This window comes from Theropithecus gelada, chromosome 10 (assembly GCF_003255815.1).
Source record: "Theropithecus gelada isolate Dixy chromosome 10, Tgel_1.0, whole genome shotgun sequence".
NCBI lineage: Eukaryota > Metazoa > Chordata > Mammalia > Primates > Cercopithecidae > Theropithecus > Theropithecus gelada.
The window spans coordinates 87671615-87696360 of record NC_037678.1 but is presented as its reverse complement, the minus strand read 5'-3'; the positions used below and the strand labels follow the sequence as shown (position 1 = coordinate 87696360).

Sequence of the window (24746 nt, the reverse complement as noted above, 5' to 3'; positions counted from 1 at the left end):
ATTTTTTTTTTTTTTTTTTTTTTTTGAGACGGAGTCTCGCTCTGTCGCCCGGGCTGGAGTGCAGTGGCCGGATCTCAGCTCACTGCAAGCTCCGCCTCCCGGGTTTACGCCATTCTCCTGCCTCAGCCTCCCAAGTAACTGGGACTACAGGCGCCCGCCATCTCGCCCGGCTAGTTTTTTGTATTTTTTAGTAGAGACGGGGTTTCACCGTGTTCGCCAGGATGGTCTCGATCTTCTGACCTCGTGATCCACCCGTCTCGGCCTCCCAAAGTGCTGGGATTACAGGCTTGAGCCACCGCGCCCGGCCAATATTTTCGTATTTTTTGTAGAGACAGGATTTTGCCATGTTGCCCAGGCTGGTCTGAAACTCCTGGTCTCAAGCTATCCACCTGCCTCAGCCTCCCAAAGTGCTGAGATTAGAGATGTGAGCCACTGCACCTGGCTGAGTATCTATACTTGTTTATTTAGGCATGAAAATGTATGCCTACATACTTTGTTTGTACATTTTGTACAAAAATGTACTTGTTTATGTAGGCATAAAAATGCCATAGAAAGATACACAAAAAAAAACTAATAACAATAAATTTTTTGGATGCACTGGAGATTTGGGAAGACACAAGTGAATTGGAAGGGATTCTTTTCACTTTAGCAAAGACATGTACACATGCACGTACAAACAATGAAAAGTTCCCTTTCAACTTATAAATATCTGTGTGTGTATGACATTTTCAGTCAGTAAAGTATTACATATTTTAAAAATAAATTTTAAAAACAGGAATATTAATGCATCCTCTGTGCTCAGAACTCACATTTGAAGGCATGGTTACTCCAGAATGTTAGTGTAGATCTGTGCTATCCAGTACAGTAGCCACCAGCCACATGTTGCTATTTAATTTTAAAGTAAGATTAAGATTAAGGTAAAATTAAGGTAAAATTTTAAAAATTTAGTTTCTCAGTCTCACTAGCCACATTTTAAGTGCTCAGTAGCCACATGGCTAGCATAACGGACAGCACAGATAACAGACACTTCCGTCCTCTCAGAAAGCTCCAGAAGATGATGATGCTCTGGGATGCTTCGTACTGGACACACCTTGAGCCTGTGGGTGTGCGTGCGGGAGGTGGGAGGGCATGTGCTCACCCTGTGAGTCTCAGGCCTGGGCCATGGGTGTTCCTGGCCAGGGTGCATGCGTGGGCTCTCTTGAGTTGGTGTGTTCTCTGCCAGGTGGCATCTACTGTGCTGTGGCCTGTCTTTCTGCCATATGTTTTATACTGTGGGTTACAGTTTAGACCAGGGATTGGCAAACTACAGTTCTGTAGTAGGGAGAATTCTAAGAATGGCTCCCTGGTGCCATTGTAATCCTCCCCTCTTTGAACTCGTGAGGAAGTGTGATTGTGCTGCACGACATGGCGAAAGGGAGAGTATTCCTGTGTGCTTAAGTTAATCATGCCAGCCCCATAAAAGCGGAGTTTTTTCTGCCTGGTAACAGAAGAGGAAGCGGAGATTTGAAGTGTACTGTGAAAAAGAGAGAGTAAAAGTAAAAATTGTTTCATTTGGGATAATATGCAAGAAATAGGATTGCAATCCGGGACATACATACAGACCAGGGTGGCCTCTGGCAATGTCCAGGAGAAAAAGTAAAAGATTAAGGCTTACTGGGGAAGGAGAAGGTTTTGCAAGTTTGTTTTGAAAGAAAACTTATGGTGCTGATGGCAGCTTGCAAGGGCTGGCAAGTTCTGAGTGGCAAGTGTCAGTAATTGCCAGATAGGACCTGTAATCTTGGAGGTACAGTTAGGTCCTTACAGTTTTAGATTGGCTTGCAAAACAGTGTGTCAGGCAGGTGTTCCTGTGCAATCAGCTCTCTGTTCTTGTGCCAGTGGCTGTCCTGGTGTGACTCATGTCTTGTGATAGTTCCCGTGATCAGGCAGATCAAGCATGCGAGCCCTCTCTTCATGGCCTTCCCCAGCTCCACTTGCCGGGGTTTGACACAAATTACTCTATTTGGAATCTTACAACTTTTGCAGAAGCATGAGGGGAATCTGATGGCTGACTTCAAATGTGGAGGAGGCTGCCACTGAATGTGGGTGGTCTTCAGGAGCTGAGAACAGCCCCTTGCTGACAGTCAGCAAGGGAACCTCAGGCAGGACCCCAGTCCTGTGATTACAGAATGCTGTATTTGGCCAACCTGAAGGATTTTGGAAGTGGTTCTTCTCCAGGACATCCAGATTGGAGCCCAGCCTTTTAACACCTTCATTTCAACCCAGGAGACCATAAGCAGAGGCTAGCTGCACTGTGGCAGGACTTCTGACCCACAGAACCATGAGCTAATGAATAGGTGTTGCTTCCAGCCGCTATGTTTGTGGTAATTTGTTGTACAGCTATAGAAAACTGATATAGGCCCTCAGGTCACATCCACCTTGCCGCCTGTTTTCATACTGTCTGCGAGCATGGCCTGGATATGCTAGACCTGTGATCCATGGAGACCCGGCGGGCTCACTGCCTGTTTTCCCAGCACTCGGCTGGCAGCCGGGGCTCGCTGCTCCCCAGGGCCTGTGCTGGTCACCGACTACACACTGGGGACTTGTTGGCAACTGCCAGTCACCAAGCAGTGGAGTCTCAGTCTGGGAAGTTGTCTTGCCTCTGGTCAGCTGCCCCAGTTGAGATGGCCGGGCTCTGTGCGAAGAGAGAGGCACACTGGGATTGGCACCACCAGGCAGAGAGTGAAACTGACCATGGCAGTGGCCTGCCCAGCACTGGGTGCGAAATGTGCCTTCCACCCTGGGTAGCCCACCCCAGGAAATCAGGATGGGATGGAGCCGGAAGTTTCTCTCTTATTACATAAACACCTACATAATATCCTTAATTTCACCTTTTTGCCTACAAAGCCCAAAGTATACCATCCATCCTTCTATAGAAAAAGCTTGCCCTGCCCCGAGTTAGACTGACAAAGGCTGGGAAAAGGTATGCAAGTGTCAGCACACCAAACTTGCTGCAATTAACACAATGAAAGTCTCACGGTGGAGGTTCCAATGACGTTTTATGGTGGTTTCAAGTACCTTCGGGCAAGTGGTAGACTAAGTAGAAGTTAGGGATTAGCAGGCATTTGGAGACTCGTGAAAGTCCTCTGGTGTCATAAGCATCACTTGATCAACAATTATGTATGGCAGCTGGAAGAGACTTCCTGAAGGCCTGGCAGGACTTCACCATACAGAAGAGATACCACCGCCAGCACACAGTGCCACCACCCAACTGCATAGGGCCCCCAGCATGAGGACTGGCAGAGGCCAGGTCTGGGAGCAGTCCTGTTCCCAGGAGTCTGTCCTATCTGCTGAGTGCTCTGTGCCTGTTGCCCGGTCCAGTCATGCCAGACAATTGGTGATGCCCCGAAGCCCTGCCTCCCAGCCGCTAGATTTGGTACGTGCTTCCTGCTCTGCCCAGAACAGGCTTCCTCCAGTATCTTCCTCCAGTGTCTTCACCTGCTTGACTCTCATCATCCTATGAGGCTTGGCATAAAAGTAACCAATTCCCAAGACTAGGCATGCAGCCTTTCCTTTCCCTTGGGGTCCCAAATCACCTCATTACAGTTCTCTCATAGTCATATTTTAATTGTAATTACTGCTTTACCTGTTTGTCTCCCAGGCAGGCAGGACTGTGTTACTTGGCACAAGAACTGAGTAGTATTCGCTATTGAATGCCCAGCACCGCCGGGCGCAGTGACTCATGCCTGTAATCCCAGCACTTTGGGAGGCTGAGGCAGGCGTGTCACCTGAGGTCAGGAGTTGGAGGCCAGCCTGCCAACATGGTGAAACCCCATCTCTACTCAAAAATACAAAAATTAGCCAGGCATGGTGGTGCATGCCTGTAGTCCCAGTTACTCAGGAGACTGAGGCAGGAGAATCGCTTGAACCTAGGAGGAGGAGGTTGCAGTGAGCTGAGATCATGCCACTGCACTCCAGCCTGGGCAACAGAGTGAGAATCTGTCTCAAAAAAAAAAAAGAAAAGAAAAGAATGCCCAGCACCTAGCCCAACACTGGTGTGTAGAAAGCTCTCAGCAAGTACTTGTTGGTTGCATGAATGAAGTCTGAAGAGAAGGGCGTCAATACAGAACACACCTTGAGCCAGTCCTTGGAAGATGAGAAGGATCTAGATGGTGGGAGCAAAGCACCCATGGGAACAAGGAGAGACTCTGAGCAGTGGAGGATGGTGCCAGCCAGCATGTGCCTGTGCGGGGAGGAGGGGAGGCACCGAGTCTGTTTCATTCCGCTCGATGCCCAGGCCTGGCTTACTGCTTCTTGGAGAACACGTGTGCAGTGACTGCGCTGGATGGATGAGTTACCCCAACCAAGCTGTCCTGATTTCCTTGAAGTGTGGAGCACATTTGGGAGCATGTTGGGAAGGGAACCCAGCCTGTTTGACCCAGTGTAGCCAAACTTTAGGATTCCTAAAAAGCCAACAAGAGGCATTTAGACTTAAATTTATGGGAGTTTAGAATTGGCAATACTTGACTGGATGGATCATATTGACCACACTGGGTCGATTCATGATACATGGCCAGGGGTGACCACAACTCTTTCAGGACTAAAAACATCCCTGGGTAGCTCCATTCAGGTCTGATCCATCTTCAGGGCCCATCAGTGGACGATGAATCTTCCAAGTGCTGCGAGTTAAATGAGACCTCTAAGTCTTACTAGACTGATACTTGTCTTTAAGCTGCCACCGTGGTTAATGACTTCTGAGAATGAGGAATGCCACTGAACTCCTTCCCTGTTAATATGTCACTATGGAAAGGTGGATAAAGCTCCATTACATTTTTAAAGAACATTTCAATTTTAATAATTTCAATAACTTTAAATTAAATTACAGATTTATGTTAAAATTTTGTAAAATAAAGAGGACCTCACAACAATGAGATGGCTGGAAAAATCATTAGAATGACATGGCTGGGGTGATATATTGCACATGAAATAAGCAGTAGGCTGCCGTTATAGTCATGAGCCCTATTAAAACAGAAACTTTTTAATAACATAAAATGGTCACAATTTTATCTCCTTGCTAATTAAAATAGAAGGCAGAGAGCCAACAGATAAGGAGGCTTAGGTCTTTCAAAGGCATCTGAAGGCCCAAATTCTCATTCTTGCATCTTCTACGCGCGCACACACACACACACAGAGCAGTTGACTGAAATTCAGGGAAAATTCTGGGAGGCTGCATGAGCATAGTATGGACAGCCCCAAAGAAAGGCCATGTTACCTTTCAGGCTTATGGGCTTGAACCTTGAGAATTAAATTAGGCAATAATGGCTTTTTCCTACATTTGAAGAGCTGGTTACTTTGTCAACCTCTTATGACCTGTTGACCTTGGCCAAGTCACTGCCTCTTGGAATCTCAGTTACTTCATCTGTAAACAAAGGATATCCATCCATGTCCCTCTCCTAAGGGTGTCTTAGAGGCTCACACGAGCTCATGAACTAGAAACTTCGTACGAAGTGCCTGCAGGCCTGAATCCAGATTCAAGGCCCTCTGCGTTCTGCTTCACATCCTGCTGTTCCCCACCCAGATCCCTGCACAGGCTGGCCTTGGCCTTGCTCTCTTGTTCAGACTGTTCACTGAACTTGGATACCACCCGTCTTTCCCCCCATCCCCTGGTCTAAAATTATCCTTTCTTTCAAGGTCCCAGACCAAAAAGGGACTGGGTGTAAGAGAGTGGGGAAGCCACACCAGGCAACGCCCTGCTGACTTCACAGGTTTTTGCCAGGATGGACTATGAAATCCATGGTTAGTTCCTCTCAGCAGATCAGCATTTCACCCAGAAGATTTAGAGTTCAAAAGAAAAACCCAGAAAGCTGCCTAAAGGCCAGATTTTGCCCACTTTTTTCCGGTAACTTCAAAGCATGTTCCTTTCAAGCAGAGCTCAGACTGAAATTGTAGTGTAGGTCACACATGAATCATAGTAAGATAATGACCTTCTTCAAGAATGTCTAAATGGAATAGCATGTAGCAGCACATTATATGTTCCTTTTGTTTTTTTCCTGATGCATAAACTAATTGAGGTGTCATGCTAAAGCTCTAATATAATGAACTAAATTCTTGCTGAATTACTCTGTATTGCTGTAGGGAGTTCATTTTGCCTTTCAGAACTTACTAACACAGCCAGTAGACCATATTAGCCTGTGTTTTGGTTCAAAACATTGATAATGTTTAGTGGTTGTGTTTTGAAATGGTATTGGAAATTTAAAGATTGGGCTCTGTGTAGACCAGGGTCTGGGGCAGGAGCCTTCCAGCTTCAGGCCTAGCTATGGACGGACCACTGGGATATTCTGACCTATCTGAAATGTGATTCTCGAGAGCCTCCTAGGATCGACCTCTTCCTAAGAGAAGAGCGTGATAGACAGATGCCTCCATCTGACCATAGACTAGCCCTGGAGGAGCTTGACTGTGGTCTACAAGGAAGGTTTCTTCTGATTCCTGACCCTTGTCCGCCCCCTGCCAGTGCTGTGAGATTCTTGTTAGTTAACTTGATGGTAAACAGTAGAAAATGACTGTCACCACAGTAAACGGATGGAATCATTCACTCCTAGCCTGAGGAATGGGCAGAGACCAAAGGCTGTCCTGAACTTGCCCAGCTTTCCTGAATGTCTCAAACTCTTGAAAATGCTCCGTAACAGCAGCTACACAGTCTGGAAGAGGTGTGCCCCAAAGGACCCTTGTTTCCAGGAGACTCCAAGTGCTAGTAGCTTGATTAGCTCTTTGGCTGTAAGGTGTCCACCCAGAATATCATGGGAAAGGCTTATCTGTCCTATACCTTAACTCAACCAGTGAACCTATTCCCAGAGAGGGGAAAGGTGTTTCTTCAGAAGGGGACTGGGGTGCTGTTTGGGAAGGGAAATGGATACAGGGCAGTCAGAGAATGGCCAGTGCCCACCAAGGCACTGTAAGGGAGATATCGAAGCATTCCCTGAGCTGCCTTGGCTCCCTGTAGAAGAGCGTGAGCCTTGGAGGGAAAGAGGACCTTCCCCGTGTTTGTAAGAAACTTTTAACTCGGAAGAACCAGTGCCCGCTGGTCCCCACGAAAGCACCGTCAGGCCTGGGAAAGGCAGTGCATCTGACCCAAGCAGCTAAGAGGCCCGATGTAGACAGACTCGCCCGGTGAGAGCGTGCGGCTCAGCAGACGGGACCTGACTGGGAAGCGAGGGATGGCGGGTGCTGTGGGTAGCAGCCAGGAGCCTGAGTCTAGAGTGTCTCTTGTATCAGCACACCCCCCATCCTTCTGCTCATGTCTTCTGGCCTCCGCTTTAAAAGCTCATAGTCCTGTACAGGATTTCGTGTTTGTTTGGGGTGATTTTAAACATCATGTGCCAGGGTCACACTTCCTTTGGAACAGACCCATGGGGGTCCACGTCTCCCAGTTAGCTGTACCCCCTGCTCACCGCCCCTGAGCAACAAAATATGCCCAAAACCTGTAGAAGAAAGGCAGTTCATGAAATCAAGGCACTCTGTGTCAGCACTGAAATATGTCGTAAAGATTAGCCATCTAAATTTGATTTTCTGAAAGTATGGATAAGTATTGATCCAAGTCACAAAAAGTAAATAACCTAGATAGATATCCGATATATTTCTTATTATTCTTAAATTCTTTTTGCCAGCTTGGTAAACAAATAAATCACGGGTACCCGTCTCCAACGTTGCCATACTGGTTTGGTTTCCTTTTTATTTCCATCTCTTTTGTCTTCCCCTCCATCCCAGCCCTGTTTCTCTTGTCCTCCCCTAGACAGCCCCCTCTATCTCTCTGTGGCCCCCTTTCTCTCTCGGCCTCTTTTCTTTCCTGTGATCGCTCACTGTCAGACAGACCCTCTCCTAGGCCCCCTCTGGCTCCGCCATCCCATCTCATTTCCGGTTTGCAATCCTATTGAAAGAGGATTTGGTTTAATCTGACTTTCCTCCTCCAACTATCCAAGTCAGGGCCATCATGTCGTGCAACCCTAGGAGGTGCTTTTGCTGTTCTCAGTGGCCCTGACACAGGGCATTTGACAAAACAAAGACTCAGGTGTGTCGCTGTCCACCAGGTGAGCAAGAGCTACAGGCCTTCTGTGGTCCCTGACGTGCTAGAGGTTTAAATATGCCTGCTTTTATTTCTTTTTATAATGGAGAAAATGTCCTGTGAAAGTCAGAAACAGATTGGATACTGGATTTCACAGATCTTTTTCCCCACTTTGCCCTTCGGACCTGGATAAGTCACTTAAACTCCTAATATCCTTCAGTTTTCGCAATGCTGTTTTATAAAGCGTGCTGTCCTGGGGAGATGCAGCTTGACACCTGGACTTACTTTTCACATCCTGGGAGGGCGAGGGTGACTTTGGGGTCAACGACAAGGGATAGCTTCGACAGGGAGATTTTAATTTTCTCCCTTCAGCCACAGATGCTGTGGAAAACATTATGAGCATAGGCATTAAAAATTACTAATATGAATGTGTGTTAGGTAAGTATGTATATTTTAAATATTTTTGTGTATATATATATATAAAATAGCAGAGTTTGAGTACATTGGCTAAGCTTAGATTTTAGTGTAAATCTCTACGGGAAAGTTCTTTATTGGAAGGATAGTGGTAAACTTGACTCATCAGACACCAGTAATATTGGGAAGGAGATTTCATTAGTGAAGAAGAGTTCAGACTAAAGGACCAAAGCGGTGACCAACACTTATTCCTGTGTTAAAGCCAGTCGGTGGTTTTGTTCAGATGTGAAATACTGCACAGTGCTGGTAGTGAACAAACCACAGCTATGTGCACAGCATGGCCGCATCTCACAGACATGGCATGAGGCCATGGAAGCCAGACACTAAAGAGTATATCCCAAATGATTCCACTCATATGAAGTTCAAAAACTGGCAAATTGAATCTATGGTGCTAGAAATCAGAATAGCAGCTGCCCTTGAGGGAAGGCTTGTACCAGAGGAGGGAGTATGAGGAGGGCTGCCTGGGGGCTGGAAGGGTTGCATAATTTATATCTAGATGCTGATGGCACAGATATATTAACTTTGTGAAACTGTATTCAACTGTACACTTGTGGTGTGTGGTTTTCTGTGCATATACTTTAATTCAAAAAAAGATAACTCATTAAAATCAGCAAGGTTTCTTCTCAGCACGTTTCCTAAGCTTGGCAGTATTCCAGGGATGATAGGGGGCTTCAGAGAAGAATGAGACACTGACTGTGACCTTAAGAACTTTCTAGAATTTTGGTTCTGACTTGTGTCGCCAGCCGTAGCCCCAGTCCCTTGGTTTTTTCATTTGCCAGAATTTGTTCAGCATATTTTAAGCATGTGGCTCTGGACATGGCCAACAAAGGTCATGCCTCATCTTAACAGACTTTAGAGCACTTTGAGGTCGCTGCAAAGAACACTTCCTAATCTAATCATTTATTTGCGCCAAGGAAGCAGGCTGTTATAAAGAAGCGAAAGCTGCCTAATTCTCCTTAGGCAGAAATTTGTTTTGCAAAGAGAAAACTCTTCTGTAATGTTTAGAATTAGTCAAATCAGATCACTCTATCTGGAGTTTTTATCAAACTACGCTAATGAGTTTATTTAAAGAAGAAGACATTACCTGGCAGTTGTATTGTTCTCTTCTTATGGTGGTGCTCTGGAAGGGAGGGTGTCTCGAATACTTCCTCTTTGCCTTTCATTTATATTTTTAACTTTCACTTCTCTTCTCATTATACCCTTTAGGCTTTATTGGCCCTTTAAAGGGACCCTACTTTGTGCACTAATTATGACAAATGCTGATAAAACATCTGCTCCCAGATTTCAATTGCCTTCCTGTCTGTCAGAGTTCATCCTGAAGGCAACTTTGTTGTAAACATCAGCCTGCCTGTTAATGCAGCCTGTGGGAGACCTGAAGCCAGAGCCCACAGGAGCTACCTGAGATGAGGCCTGTGCAGCGAGCCTTGCTCTATCCATGCATTAAACTGTGAAAGAGTAGCGGCTCCACGCACAAGTCAGCAAGCTCTGCATCTCCCGTTTTCCAAATCATCTCCCCCTTGACCTTCCCAAAACAATCAGTTGTGCACGTGCATTTCATCACGAGCATTGGCTGGTTGAATGTAGTCTACAGTATATACCGCTGACCCTGTTTAACACAATTCAAGTCCCTTTAAAGTTGATATTCTCAGGGTCCCTTCCCACAGAAAAGTGGAAGGCAAGTCTGCCTTTGCCTCTCTGATGAAAATAATTACTAAGATTAAGATCTTCATTTTTCAGCAGTTGATTTTCATAACTTCTTACCTACACCTACTTTCAGTTTCAGGATCGTTTCTTGAGAGGGTACCATGAGACTAGTAAGTCAGGGATATTGAACAAGAAAAAACCTCCGAGAATACTTGCTTTCAAGTCTTCTTTCTAGATTACTAGCCTTACTCACCTCTCCTGGCAATAGCTTCCTTCCTGGGAAATGGGTAATACCAGAAGAAGATGTCATTCCAGGCCAGGTGTAAGGATAACATGAAGTTAGGTGCCTTAGGAAGCTTTTGAAGGAGATGCAAACATTTATCGTGATTTAATGGTGGTTTCACACGGGTCAGCACTCATTAAGTTATACGTTTTGTTTTGGTTTTTGGTTTTTTTGAGACGGAGTCTCACTCTGTTGCCCAGGCTGAAGTGCAGTGGCAGGATCTCAGCTCACTGCAAGCTCCGCCTCCCAGGTTCATGCCATTCTCCTGCCTCAGCCTCCCAAGTAGCTGGGACTACAGGTGCCCGCCCCCATGCCTGGCTAATTTTTTTTTTTTTTTTTTTTTTGTATTTTTAGTAGAGACAGGGTTTCAACGTGTTAGCCAGGATGGTCTCGATCTCCTGACCTCGTGATCTGCCCGCCTCAGCCTCCCAAAGTGCTGGGATTATAGGCGTGAGCCACCGTGCCTGGCGCATTAGGTTATACATTTAAAGAATGTACAGTTTATCTGGCCAGGCACGGTGGCTCACGCCTGTAATCCCAACACTTTGGGAGACCAAGGAGGGAGGATCATTTGAGGTCAGGAGTTTGAGACCAGCCTGGCCAACGTGGTGAAACCCCATCTCTACTAAAAATACAAAAAAATTAGCTGGGCGTGGTGGCACATGCCTGTTGTCCCAGCTACTCAGGAGGCTGAGACAGGAGAATTGCTTGAACCCAGGACACAGAGGTCACCTGAGTAAGCTGAGATTGCGCCAGTGCACTCCAGCCTGGGAGACAGAGCGAGACTCCATCTAAGAAAAAAAAAAAAAAAATGTACAATTTACCATGCATCAGTTTTACTTCCATTAAGTGTAAAACATTGGATATTAGAAGATTTTTAGAAACTCAGTTATTTTACAAGTGTTGTTGTTAGTAGTCCTCATTAATATTTTCAAGGAGAATTAACAAATTCTCCTCGAGTAGCATGTCTTCTTTCAGAAGGAAATTTCAGATTGGCAATTCATAAAGGTAGCTAAATTCCACTTCCTCTTCTCAACTGTGGCATGGTCAACATTTCGGCCAGGTAATTCTTTGTCAGAGGGACTGTGTGTGCACTGGCAGATGTTAGCAGCATCCCTGGCCAGCATCCACTAGGGGCACTGCCTGTGCACCCCCATGTGACACTCAAAACTGCCACCAAACACTGCTGAATACCCTGTGGGGCAGAACTGCCCCTTGTTGGGAACTACTGCTCCAGGCTTAGGCCATGTTGCTTTGACAAATTTTTTGTTGTTGTTGCTCAGAGTCCAGAATTATTATGTTTAATTCCTAAGATTGTGCCAGGGTTGTTTGGGTTTTTTAAGCACACTGAGACAATAATAAAGGTTTGGGTGTAACCCCTTCCCTCCAGCCCATTTTCTGTTAGAGATGAGATATGCCTGGCCTCAAATATATTAACTATTCTTGTGTGCCCTCTTTTCCTTTAACACATCCCTCCAGCTCCCACGTCTGATTTTATCCCCAGTTCCCAGAGCCTAGTCTCACACATGCTTTGCTTTCTCAGTGCCAAAAAAGGCAGATAATGTTGCAACAAACACGTGCAGTAGGGGTCTAGAGCAATTAATCTTAGTAAGGATTCCTTTTTGTTGATGATTATAGGATGTGCAAAAAGATCTGTAAATATCATTGCTTGGAACTGACCCTCTTGTCCCCAGTATTTCTTTCCCTTTATTTTATAAGAAGGATTCGAAACAGATACTGACTGTGCAATTTTAAAATACCAGTAAGCAGCATATTTAACCTTGTACAGATGGCCGGCCTTTTTTTTTTTTTTTTTTTTTTTAATCGTCTTTCTGTTTAATGAGTAACTGGAATGGGGGAGGAAATGACTTTTTTAAATAAGAGATTAACTAGTGACACTGCGGCTGAGAGGCAGACCCCCTGTGCCCGGCACCCTTGACATTTCCCTGGGCATTGTCTGCCATAGACCTGAGGCAGTGCTGCCCAGAATCAGTGCTGAGCCGAAGATATTTCTCCTGTGCATATGTGTTTTGTGACTCCATCTTCTCTGGTTGGTCTGATGATAGCTGAGACAGTGGAGGACATTCCTCACGTGCTGGTTTTAATGACAATGATAGCACTTTCCAGCTGGATGGGAACTTGTTTCTGGAAATTTCTTCTCTTCTTCTTGACACCACCCAACAATATCTGACCGTGTTCTGATTGATTGATTGATTGATTGATTGATTGAAACAGGGTCTTGCTCTGTCACCCAGGCAGGAGTGCTGTGGCACCATCACAGCTCACTGCAGCCTCTACCTCCTGGGCTCAAGTGATCCTCCCACCTCAGTGCACCACCATGCCCAGCTAATTTCTATATTTTTTGTAGAGATGGGATTTCTCCCTGTTGCCCGGACTGGTCTCAAACTTCTGAGCTCAAGCGATCCACCCACCTTGACCTCCCAATTGACCATGTTCTTAACTCTTGTCTCTTCCACAGAAATACCTCAGGGACTTTTTCAGCGTGATGCTCCAGTCCGCAACATCTCCCCTCCACATCAACAAAGTGGGGCTGACTCTCTCGAAACACACCATCTGTGAGTTTTCGCCATTCTTCAAGAAAGGAGTCTTTGACTACAGCAGCCACGGGACGGGGTAGAGCCAGGGCTGATGGAGGAACCACCAAAGCAGTGCCTTCTCGTCGAAGCGGGCTCCAATGCAGGGCAGCTCCCCCATGCGAGGATCCGGGTCTGCCTCCTCCTGCTGAAGGCAGACGTGCAGCAGCGGGCCCGGGCCACCTCATGTTTTCATACCTAGTGCCTGAGTTTGGGGATAGGATGCTCTGCCTGCTGATGTGACCCTTGCAGGCAGCCGTTACCGTTCCATTGCGGATGAACGTGGCCTTTTCCCACAGTGCTTCCTTCTCACTGAGCAGCAAAGTTCGTCCCCTGTGGCAAGATAGATGTGGCTTGGCCATCATGGGCTCCCTGAGCCAAGCCAGCCTGGGACCTCCCAAAGTGGGTGGCTTACCAGACCACCCTTAAATGACTTTCATCTGATTTCCCCTTTCACCAAAATACACTCATATTTTTAATATTCCTTCCATGTGGCTGACTATATTCCAAGAAAAGCATTTTAAATTATTTCATTGTATTTTTTTCTTTTTTTCCCTCATTTGAATCAAACTTTTATATAAAACCTAAACACTGATGTTTACACAGAATTTCATATTCTGCAAAAGGGATTTTTTGATCCAATCATGACTGTAGTCTTCCATGCTTGACAAATTGGATGTAGACAACATCACTTAAAACTTCTATAAATCCCTACAAATAGAATATTTATTTAACCTTGAATATTCAAGAATGTTCTCCCAAATCTAAATGGCTACTGTGCATTCTTGGGCTTTTTCTGCTAAGCACAAAATGAACGCAAAGCTAAATGCATATTTTTAAGTATTATTTTGTTCACATTTTTTGTTACAGAATCTACTGGATCTTTGGCTGGAAAACTAGAATTTATAGCAGTTTGTTAATGATACCTTAAATTACTCAGGACTTAATGTAGCATTGCACTTCTGTGTACAGTAAAAGTGCTTTGTTTTACTAAAGAGAAAAATGTGAGTGGAAAAAATATGTATGTGGTATATATTCAAATGTATATAATTCTATCTATAGATTTATATATGTACACATTCTGTACAATAGTTCCATCAAAATATGTTATCACACCAAATTTATTAAATGTGTTTGCTTTTTCAAAATTTAAATTGAGCTGCTATCAATATTAAATGAAGATACAGCATCCAACCCTGTAGCTCAGCTTATTTTAAGTCTGTGACGTGATCATTCATAGTAGTCTGTTTAAACATTGATCTAATATGCTTGGAAAGATACATAATGTATAACTCAGCATTTGTGTTGCAGAAGATGCAGTGATAGTAATGATTGAAGTCATAAATGAATGGTTAACAGAACATGTTTGCATTCAGTCTTCTAGAGAATGCCTTCACAACGAAGTTCTCCAACCTGAAAAATATGTGTAAACAGGCAATTATCCCTATAAGGGGGAAAACTAGTACTGCACTAATTAAATATCATAGTTTAGTGTGAAAAAAAATGAGGACATTTTTGCTACAGAAGGACCTGCTTTTGTCTGCACTTGTGATTATAGGCATAGGTTTAGGAGCAGTTACTACCAGAGAATTTCAAACTAGGGATTAAGGGATAAGAGCTGGGTAGATAATAATTAACCATAGGTCATTTATTTAAGAGGAGTCTTAAGCACTAAAGATGGTCCCTCATTTGCTGAGTAAACTAAGTGGTTTTTCTTCAAACTGACCAGATAATCCATCTCTTGGCCTTTGAGGCCAGTATTGGAGACGAGGCTCCTGGTAAGCATTTTGTTAAAATCATACAGGAGGTTTGGCAAGAATAGATCGACATGTGTTTGTAAGAAGTACAGGAATCAGAAGATCTTTCTATTCTAATCCTCACGTTAAGTAATTACAGTTGAGTTTAGAGTTTGAGTACTACTAGCAAGCTCTGGCTAAAGTCAGCCATAACATGGGAGTCGTTTTGCCTCTCTAGGCCTCAGTCTCCCCATCTGAAAATGAAGCTGTGGTACTGAATGGTCTCTTGAGTTTCATTCTAGCCCATGGTTACAGCAGAGGAATAAACCACGTCATTCGGACTCATTTCAGTCCCTCGTGTGTGGACGGGAAGTACATACTCCAATCCGATTTAAAGGCAGCTGATTCTGAATAAAACATGAGGGAAAGTGGAAAAGCAAATGAAAAGTCACATCTAAACAAATAACGGAATTCCTTTCTGGAGTGAAGATAAGACAGATGACAGAGTTAGGATAACAAATGGAAACTCCATTGATTTGGACTAATTTAAAAGAGTAAAAGAAGATTAGCAGTTGGATATTTTATTACTTAATAACAAAGTAACGCCAAGCTGACCACTTTTGGCAATTCACATTAAAGTGCCATGAACATAAATACTTTGGCAGTCAGTTGGACAAATCTAAGGAACTTAAACAGAATTTTTTATTTAAGTAGTTTTGACATTCACTCCTAGGTCTTACTTGCATGGTTAATATGTGTACCAAATTTGTTTATATCACTGGTATTGTAACCTTCCACCCAGTTCCCACTCAGACCTTGCTATTGCTGAATTAGAAAGATTCACATTTAACTCTGTGATTAATTTTGGCATATGAATAGGGAGTAACCAGGTCATGCTGGCTTCCCCAATGACTGACATCTAGAAGATTCTATGGCTCATAATGGGGGATGTTTTGAGGATACACAGAGTATCCCACCCCAGGGCTGATTCTATTTACAATTTTATGCAGAGGGAGCTAGTTCTGCCCAATTTGGTCCCTGATCTACTCAGAGCTGTAGACAGCATACATGTCCAAGTCTGGGCAGAAGCAGCCAAAAGCTTTCACGGCTAGAGCATGCCATGGACTCAGAGGTGGAGACCGCTTTGGGGAGCATCTGTGGTGCAGGGTCACGTTGGTGTTCTGGATTCAACTGTTAAAGACAAGTTGTTTTTTTTTTTTTTTTTCTGGACACATCTCCTGCAGCACACAACCGCAAGACCCCATTTCCTCAGGCGCTCACTCAGGGATGGGGAGCCCCCCGTGCTAAGGGGATGTGGCTCCTTACCGATATTCTGAGCCTACCACAAGGCTTGCCTTGTCTCCTCAAAGAGAATGTACATAGCGATTCAGGCCTGACATGCTTCAAACAGTAGCATTAGGTTTTCCAAGTACACTCTCGTTTATAAATGCCTAAAATGTTGCCTTGATTAAAATGTTGCCTTGAGGTGTCATCAGTTGACAGTTGAACGTCTCTGCCTCAGGAGACCCTTCTCCTCCCATAATCTGCACACCTATAGGAGGGATTCAGATCCCATCTGACTTTGTCAGAAAGGTCTTTCTTTTTTCATGTTAGATAAAAGAAGGGGAGTAGAAAAGTTAGGCAAAATAAATCCATGGCAAAATTAACTGGGAGCTGGGAGGGACAAGGACAGTGAGATGGCAAAATTAACTGCTTTAGTTTTATCATGATTTAGGTTTTGGGAAAAGTAATCAAAGACTAAAACTAATCTACAGAGATTCATTCTTGCAAATTAAACCTTGTGTATTCCTCCTTTCCAAAATGGCTTTTTTCACATACAAGAAGACCTGGCTATTGACTTTCTTGGTTTTTTTGTTTGTTTGGTTTTTGGTTTTTGGTTTTTGGTTTTTTTTTTCTGTTGAAACTGCTTTCACTGATGACAGTTCATTAGATGGGAAATGATTCTGTGGTACACGATTTTGAACTTTGCACACAGGGAATTATTTCCAAATTGACAAAAATTGCCCGTTATTACAAATTTCTGAAGCATCCTGTTTCAAATTGATCCTGTAGTGGTACCTTTAAGTTAGAGGGGTGATATTAGTGTTGACCAGGGCGTTACCTTGAGAATGATTATTTGGGATCCAGTAGAACCCTGTTAAACTTTATAATGGTAGAAGGAACAAAAAGGCAGTCGACTGAACTGAAGGGGTTGAGGGATGTGAGTTCATCCTTGTTACCTGCAAATAGCGCATGCGCACACTTATCATCCAGGAACTCTGGGCACCTGGCTGTGGCACATCTCCCAAGGTTACCCCATGCCTTTCTAGAAAGCTCTCTCCTGTGTGACTCTTGCAAAATTGACTAAATGCAAAACATCCTTTCTTTGACTATCCTCATTTGAAATATACTCTCGTATTTGAAAATGACATAATGAGGTTTTTTCCTAAGGATTACCTCTCCAAACACGGAATTTGAAGTTCATTGACTTGGTTTTCCCCTTCTCCATTGCCGAAAAGGCAGATTCTTCCCCATTCAGAGAGAGACAAATGGCTCTGTTTGCAAAAAGATGCACAAGCCATCTTTCTCTAAGCATCGAAGAAGGGGAAGTAAAATGCAGAAAGCCCCACAAGATTAAAATAGAGGAAATGGTTTGGTAACATCGAGACATATCACCAGAAAGAGGGAAGCCTTTCTCCAGAAATTAAATCCGGTGGGGAAAATGTGAAAAATATAATTAAACATCACTCATCACTGCTTGAAAGCACAATTCTTTTCCTCAAAGTGTCCAGAATTCTTACGCACAGTTAACATTTGCAGAAGTGTTTGTGTCTTTCCAGTAGCACTTACAGTTGTGCCTGAGAGCATCTCACTGGAGAACAGCCTCGGGGTTTGCTATTCCTGTGACTCCAGCGTTCCTTCCCACTCTTACAGAAGGAAGGAAGGAAGGCGGGCTGCGACTGCTCTGTCAAAGCTGCCAGGACGATCTCACAGAGAACAATAAGAAATACCAGTTTGTGGTAATTAAGGGTTTAGAATAAAAAATTGCACTTTGGTTGATTTCTAAACTCTGTTAGCTTTTCTCCTAAAAACAAGCTAGAAGCCAAACAAGGAGTGTGGTGGCCTGCCATCACAAATGACTTCGTGGTGTTTAAAGTTTGATTTCAGTGAATCTAATACGAAGAGTTGACCCATGGTGGGTGCAAGCCTTCAGCTGCAGAGTGATTAAAATACTGGCTGTTTATCCCTTACAAGTGAATGGGAAAGGCCATGTTTACATTTATGAAGGGTTTTCAGTGCCTTTTCCTAGAGCAACAGTCTCTCAGCGCACCTATGTGTAGTTGTTTGTTTTTAGTAAAGAATTTCCGGCCAAGGAGTGCAGCATTCCCTTGAGGGTTTGGGGCCTGGAGTGTTCCTTCAGACTTCTTATCCGAAGAGTTTGGACAAGTTGGGCATTGGAAGAGTTGTCCATGTGTGTAGCTCTGCCCAGAAGACAGTGGTGCCAGCCAGGGTCTTCCACTGCACACCTCAAGCCTGCTCCCCAGCATCGGTCCTCATGAGCATACGCCGTGTGCCATTCTTCCCTGCCTGCCATCCCCATGGCCCCTCTCTCACTCTGTACCCCTTGGGGACTGGGGGTTGGGAGGGACAAGGACAGTGAGATGACCAAGGTATTTGAAGTTGGCCTGAGAATGTTCATAAGGAATGGAGGACGCTTGCCCTACTTGAAGCCACCTGTGTAGATTCATGTCATGGCCACATCCCCAGCCCCTCCTCCTGCAGTGGGAGAGGGGAAGGAACTCCGGCTGTTTGTGTGGCTCCACTGGCCACCTAGTTGGGAAGGAGCATGGCACAGAGAATGCAGAGCAAGCTGGCTGTGTCCTTCTTACTCCTTGTGAGAGAAGAGTTGGCTCCTCATCGGGGCCCTGCAATCCACCATTCAGTCAATGAACACACATTCACAAGCGTCTTCTATATCCTGGCCCAGGGCCCAGTGCCAGACATGCAGCGGTGGGTGGTGTAGGCATCATGGCCACAGGTCCTCCCTCTGGGAGCTCCCATTCCACTCAAGATGTGGACCAATAATGGCACAACTGTATGACTGCAAATTGTGATACATGTCATGATGGAAAAGTCAAGGATGCTGGAGAGCACGTGCTAGAGAAATGCTCTAGTCTGGGAGGCTCGGGGCAAGCGACATTTGGCCTGAGATCCAAGAGTTGAGAAGTGTGCCAGAGAGATCACCCCAGATTGAGAAAAGACCTTGAATGGCAGAAATCACCCATCCTGGCTATGACATGAAGAGAAAAACAGGAGAGCGTGGGATTGGAGAGGCAGGTAGAGGCCAGATTAAAGGGCGCCTGAAAGGTTGCTGACCAGAGTTTTGTAAAGGGAGTCATGTGTTCCCATTAGCTACCACTGTTTCAGGATATTCCTGGGGGAGGAAAGATAAGGGCACGTGACAGCCGAGACTCAGCCTTCAAACTCGCACGTAATAGGGAGAAAGAAACAAGCTTCTGAATTAAATATTAACAACAAAAGGACAAGATCGGAGCACAGAGTGCTGTCCTGCGCCATGCAGGGGCTGGCTGTTCTGCTCTTTTTCTTTGACCTTTGGTGCGTTTGGAGTTCTGAGATCTCAGAGGCTCTTGCCATGGAGAAGCATCATCTCCTCAGACCCTCAGATGCCCAGCTGCAGTGTGTCCAACTTATGTACTGCAGCAGCCAGCAGGCCCAAGTAAAGTTCCCATCCTGTCTTTGGGCTCCTACCTAATCCTTGCTTTGTGAACAGAAGACAAAAGCCCCATGCGGGCACAGCTGTCACAAAGCTACGTGCTGGCTGTGGGGCTCCGTTTATGACTTAGACTGGCAACTGCACAGGAGCATTGTGTCCTTAAGCCCAGGGATGCCTGAGCATCAGATAATCTGTGCATAGCGTCTGATTTTATCCCCAGCCTGATTTTCAAGCGATCCACCCGCCTTGACCTTCCAATTGACCTTCTGGGCCTCAACATAGTCATGTTGGCCCTGTCCATAAATGAAAAGATTATTTTTAGATTCAACAGGACGGCCTATAAATTAATGTTAACATGAAGTGTCTATGTGGGGCCATCAGAAATGGGTTGCTCAATCCATGCCTTGCATTTACAGAGAACCCCTTTGCTGAATAGAACCAAAAGCTCAGCCACCCTGAGTGTGTGTGGTTCAGTGAAGCAGGTCAGTTTCTATGGAGTACATGGCTCGTAGGCTGATACTGAAACTGGCCCAGTGGTCCCATAGAACTGATGTTTATGATTTCTTTGAACAAACAGAAAATGATTCTCCCAGAGTTTAAACTTGAGAAAGTTACATTTGACTTATCTGAGTTCCTTTCTCAGGAAACCAACCATCAGGCCTCGCAGATGGCATCAAGAAGCTGGACTTCACCAGATCACCACATCTGGACGATGAGACATAGACCCCTCACCCAGCATGACTACCAAGTGACCACCTGCTTCCTGTTGAACAACCCCTCTTCCTTGCCCCTCCCTAATTTCTGTTTCATGGCTACATTTCTTCCCTGCTATATAAATCCCTAATTTTAGTCAGTCAGGAAGATGGATTTGAGACTGATCTCCCACTTCCTTTGCTGAAGCATTCAATTAAAGCCTTCTTCCCTGGCAGTATTCATCCCAGTGACTGGCTTTCTGTGCAGTGAGCAACAGGATCTAGACCAAAACCCTGGCATTTCAGTAACAATACTCCTAACCTAGGGCCTCCAAAAAATTTCAGCATGGTCCAGTTTGTATGAATTCAGCGCTGTTAGTCAAAAGGACAATTGTGCTTCAGGTATTAATTCACTGGAACATTTAGTGAACTAACTTCTCAGTTTGGTGCAAGCAGAAAAGGTCCTCCTAGTCCCTCCAATGGCATCATCACCAATGGGGGACAGACTGCCACTGGCCATAGCTGCAGCCAGTGACAGCTTCCCACAAAAGCAAGAGGCCCTGAGGGGTGAGGACACATCTCAGGTGAGGAGAAGTTGCAGCAGGATGTGGGTGGCAGGTCGTGTTCAGGCAGGGAGAGGGGTACCTAGCTTCGTTGCAGCTTCTGTGTCTCCCAAACAGCCAGGCTCACACACATTCTCCTTGATGCTGACAATGCTCACAGCTGTTCAACCTCAAAGGCCTTCTTTCTCAGAGTGTGTACTAAAGCAAGAGTTTATTTTGGTGGAAGTGAAGATCCTTCAAAGGCAGTCTCTCTGAGTAGCTCTTGCCCAGAGACAAATCTATCGAAGTTAAAAGCAGAAGGAAGGAGGAGCTGGACTCTGTAGGGCTTTCCAGCTGCACATGATGCTACTTTTTGACATCAAGTAAGATGCCACATCATCTCCACATGCCACTTTCTTACACACGGGCTGCAATCTTGATGAGCTGGGCAAGGATCCTGATGATGGTTAGAGGTGGCAAGAGATCTGTTAGTTTCCCAGAAAACCACAACCATTCTCCCACCAGTGGCCAAGCCTCTTGTTGCATGCTCAAGTCAGGGGAAAAGTCTCCATCTGTTCCAGCAAATCTGCTGGTAAGGCAGTAACCGCTGCAGATGAGGAATGGGCTACAGCCCCTAAGGACTCCAAAGAGCACAACTTTAGCATGTTGTTTTATACCTCCAGAGAGTCTGCACTTCTCAGCGTGACCAAGACAGGGGGACCAGTTATTTCTTGCGTTTTTTCCTACGTCTGTGGCTGGGAGCAATTACATCACTTTTACTGCCTGGTGACATTCTCCAAGCTCCCAGCAAAAGCACAGGTCATGAGCAGGACAGCATTGCACCTGGCTGGAAACAAAAGAATGTCAGAGCTAGAAGGAGCCTTGAAAACAATCTGGATCCAGGGGCCAATCGGGGGCTAGACAGACATTATAGATGTAAATGGGGAAGACGTGCTCCACCGAAAGAAATTCAGGTTGCATAATAAAACTGTCCACCCAGGCGCGGGACAGAGGCTGACACATACACAGGCTTCAATCTGCCCATGGCCACCATTCACAATCGAATGTAAAATGATCTCTAAAGGTAAGACCGTCTGAAGGAGGTTCTGACTTATCCAAGTGACAGAGCTAATTGGGACCCGAGTCTCAACGTTCTGTGTTAACTCCAGTCTCCCTGCCACTGCCTGGATTAGAGAAAAACACTGAGTACATCAGTCATGGGTGAGGCAGGAGGTAGAAGTCACACCAGTTATTTTCATAAAGAGAATTTAAAATAATTACAGTGAACTGAAAAGGGGAAAATATACAAAAACTCCAAGTTGTCACAGAGGTTATAACTATGGCAAGCAGCTGCCTCCCTTAGGGCTGGGGGAGCATGGAATTATTAATATGCAGAAACATGGAGGAAAAGCCCCCACAGCATGGAAACTCGGACCCCCCAGGAGGAGGGGACATCAGCTGCTGGTGCTGGTGTCTCTGAGCTGTAGGAGGAGTCTTGTGGGGCTGGGACCATGGCCCCTGAAGGGGTGTGCTGGCATCATTGAGGGTCAGGGCACAATGAAACTTGTTGGCAAATGTTGAGAAAGCTGCAAGCTGGACCCAGCTGCTGCTCCTGGCAGGCACTTGCATTGCCTGGGGGAAGAAGTGTGGCTGAAGTGATGCTGACAAGAACAGGAAGTGATCTCTGAGGAAAAGGAAGCAGGCAGGAAGTGCTGCTGGAGGCTGCTCATGGGAACAGACAACAAATACAAAGGAGCAGGTCCCTTCTTCCTCCTCCAGCCCTGTGCTCTCCCTTGAGTACCTGTCTTGGCAGAGCCTACTAGGGACCATCTGGCAAAGCAAGAATCAGCCTTGCAGGTCCCAGCCCCAGCATCCCATAGCAGAGGAGAGAAGGGTGGGTTTGAAGCTGGGAGATATGAGCTTACTAATTGGCACCCTGAGTTTTTGCTTCAGTTGAAGCTGGGACTAACCCTCATCAGCTCTCAGTTGACTCCAGGAGACCCATCTGGAAGCTGTAACCCTCCAAGCCCCACCATAGTTCATCACTGGGCATTCTCGAGCTATTGCCTGTGCCAGTTGCTGGGCCAGGGACACCGAAGCCTGTGAGTTCCATCTACATGGCCTCTGCCCTCTGGGAGCTTACTCAGTAAGGGCAAAATTTGTCCCTTATGGTGGCCCAAGAGACTGGACACTCTTCTCTTGAAGCAGCAGCCATGGCCATGGGGTCCTGCACAGTGCAGTGTCCATCCTCCCACGTGCATCTTCTGCCCAGACTATATCACGGGCTTGTTTTCCTGAGATTATAAGAATTGTTCAAAGACTGCTTTAGAAAAGGAACCCAAGCATCCTAGGACACCCATTCCTGGACTACGATGATAGTTTCTTCTCTCTTCTTCCCTCCATGACCAAGAAAGCTGCTTTGGTCACTAAGAAAATGGATCTGGGAGGACTTGCTCTAGTTCCATGGCCATGTGAGGCAGAGCCACGTTGTGGATATGCCCTGTGGGCAAAAGATGAGGATGTTTCTAGAGCATCCACTGAGGAGTAAGCTCTATGAGTCAGGGCTTTGGGACCCGCAGTTATATGCTGCTGATGAAATGCAGTGGTTTCTTTGCTCTTCTTGCAGCTGTCAACAGTCCTTTACTAATTTGTATTAGAATCGTCTCTGTTCCCCACAGCCTCAACGTTCAAGGTGGGCACGTTCATCTCTTCTACCCAAGTGACTTGAAGTGCTACTCACCTGAGAAATAAGTTAGTTCTCTGTGTTTATCCTGAGAAGCAAGGTAAGCTATAACATTCCTGGCTCTGGGCCATGACTTTGACCTTCAGAGACCTGAAGCAGCTGTTTTCCTGACTGTTTTGAGGGTCAGAACTTGTAAATAGCTATTTCCTGAAGATAACTAATATCCCGTAAACAGACATGGGAGGCATAGTTTGATCTTGTTTTTCCCAGCCTCTGACTGGTTTTTCTGCATGACTACTGTTCTGATGTGAGACCAGCTTGCCAAGCCATGAATCTAAGAGCTGACCTCCCATTTGAGCTTTTCTGCTCACCTATGCCAAAAGTTAGATCAGAGGGGTGGGAGAGGAGGTGGGGGTGGAGAAATTATTTAGGAAATGTGTTCGGAAAGAGAACTGGCCACATCACAAGAAATAATTCTGATGGCATAGAAAAGCCTTCTAGCTCCGGGGCTCGAATGTATCTAAATATTGTAATAAAATCCTCAGGAAATGAAATGAACATTGAGCATTTGCTTAAGGTCTCACCCCTCCACCCAGCCCGCAATGGCTGGGCTGGTGTTTGTCTTCCTCTTGAAATGGATGCTGCCCAGGAAGCTCAAAGAATTTCATTTGTTTTCATTAAATTTCCTAGTATCAATGACAGATGATCAGCTCATGGGTGTGAGGGATGACAAGTAGTTGTGAGTACATCTGATCAAAAAGAAAGCTTCATCTTGTTTGCAGTAAAGGTGCCAGGAGCCGTAATGGTCTCTGCCTGCCATCTGAGAAGTGCACTGTCACAGGCTTATCGGTGGAGACAAGGCAGAACCACAGCTGTGAGTTCAGGGGAACTCAGCTGACAGTGAAGTTTCTTCCACAGGGGCAGTCTGAACAGAGTGAAACATATTTTCAGCGATCTCTGTAACCAGCACCCACTTGGTAGAGAGGGAATAGCAAAATACTGGTGATCCAGAAAATCTGGGCAAGCATTTCGATTCATCTTCCTTTTTCATTACCCTATTAACAAGTCTCTCCTTCCAAATCCGGGTGTCTGAGTTGTGTCCCCTTTTTCTTCTCTGTAAGCAGGAAGGACTGAGAATGGCTGATGTGCCGTCTTTGCACTGCAGTGTTGACGCGTTGTGAACACTGCGAAGTGTCTGTGGAAGCTTGTGGGGCATTGCTGCTTCCTGAGTCCCTCTGTGATATCCTAAGGGAAAGGCAAAGGCAGAGATAATGTTTAACATGAAGACGTTTCAGCTTAAACCTCTCACATGCAGAGACTCCTTCTAA

General features: G+C 45.4%; 1 protein-coding gene across 3 annotated transcripts in view; it reads left to right on the top strand.

Annotated features, from left to right (window-relative positions):
• The window catches only part of KIF16B (kinesin family member 16B), a 307106-nt gene extending 292885 nt beyond the window's left edge, over positions 1–14221 (top strand). For all 3 annotated transcript variants that reach the window (XM_025400350.1, XM_025400349.1, XM_025400348.1), the window contains one exon: positions 12916–14221. In XM_025400350.1, coding sequence (XP_025256135.1) covers positions 12916–13074 — 159 coding nt within the window. In that variant the 3' untranslated portion in view covers positions 13075–14221. The remainder of the gene's footprint in view (positions 1–12915) is intronic.
• The last annotated feature ends 10525 nt before the right edge of the window (positions 14222–24746 follow it).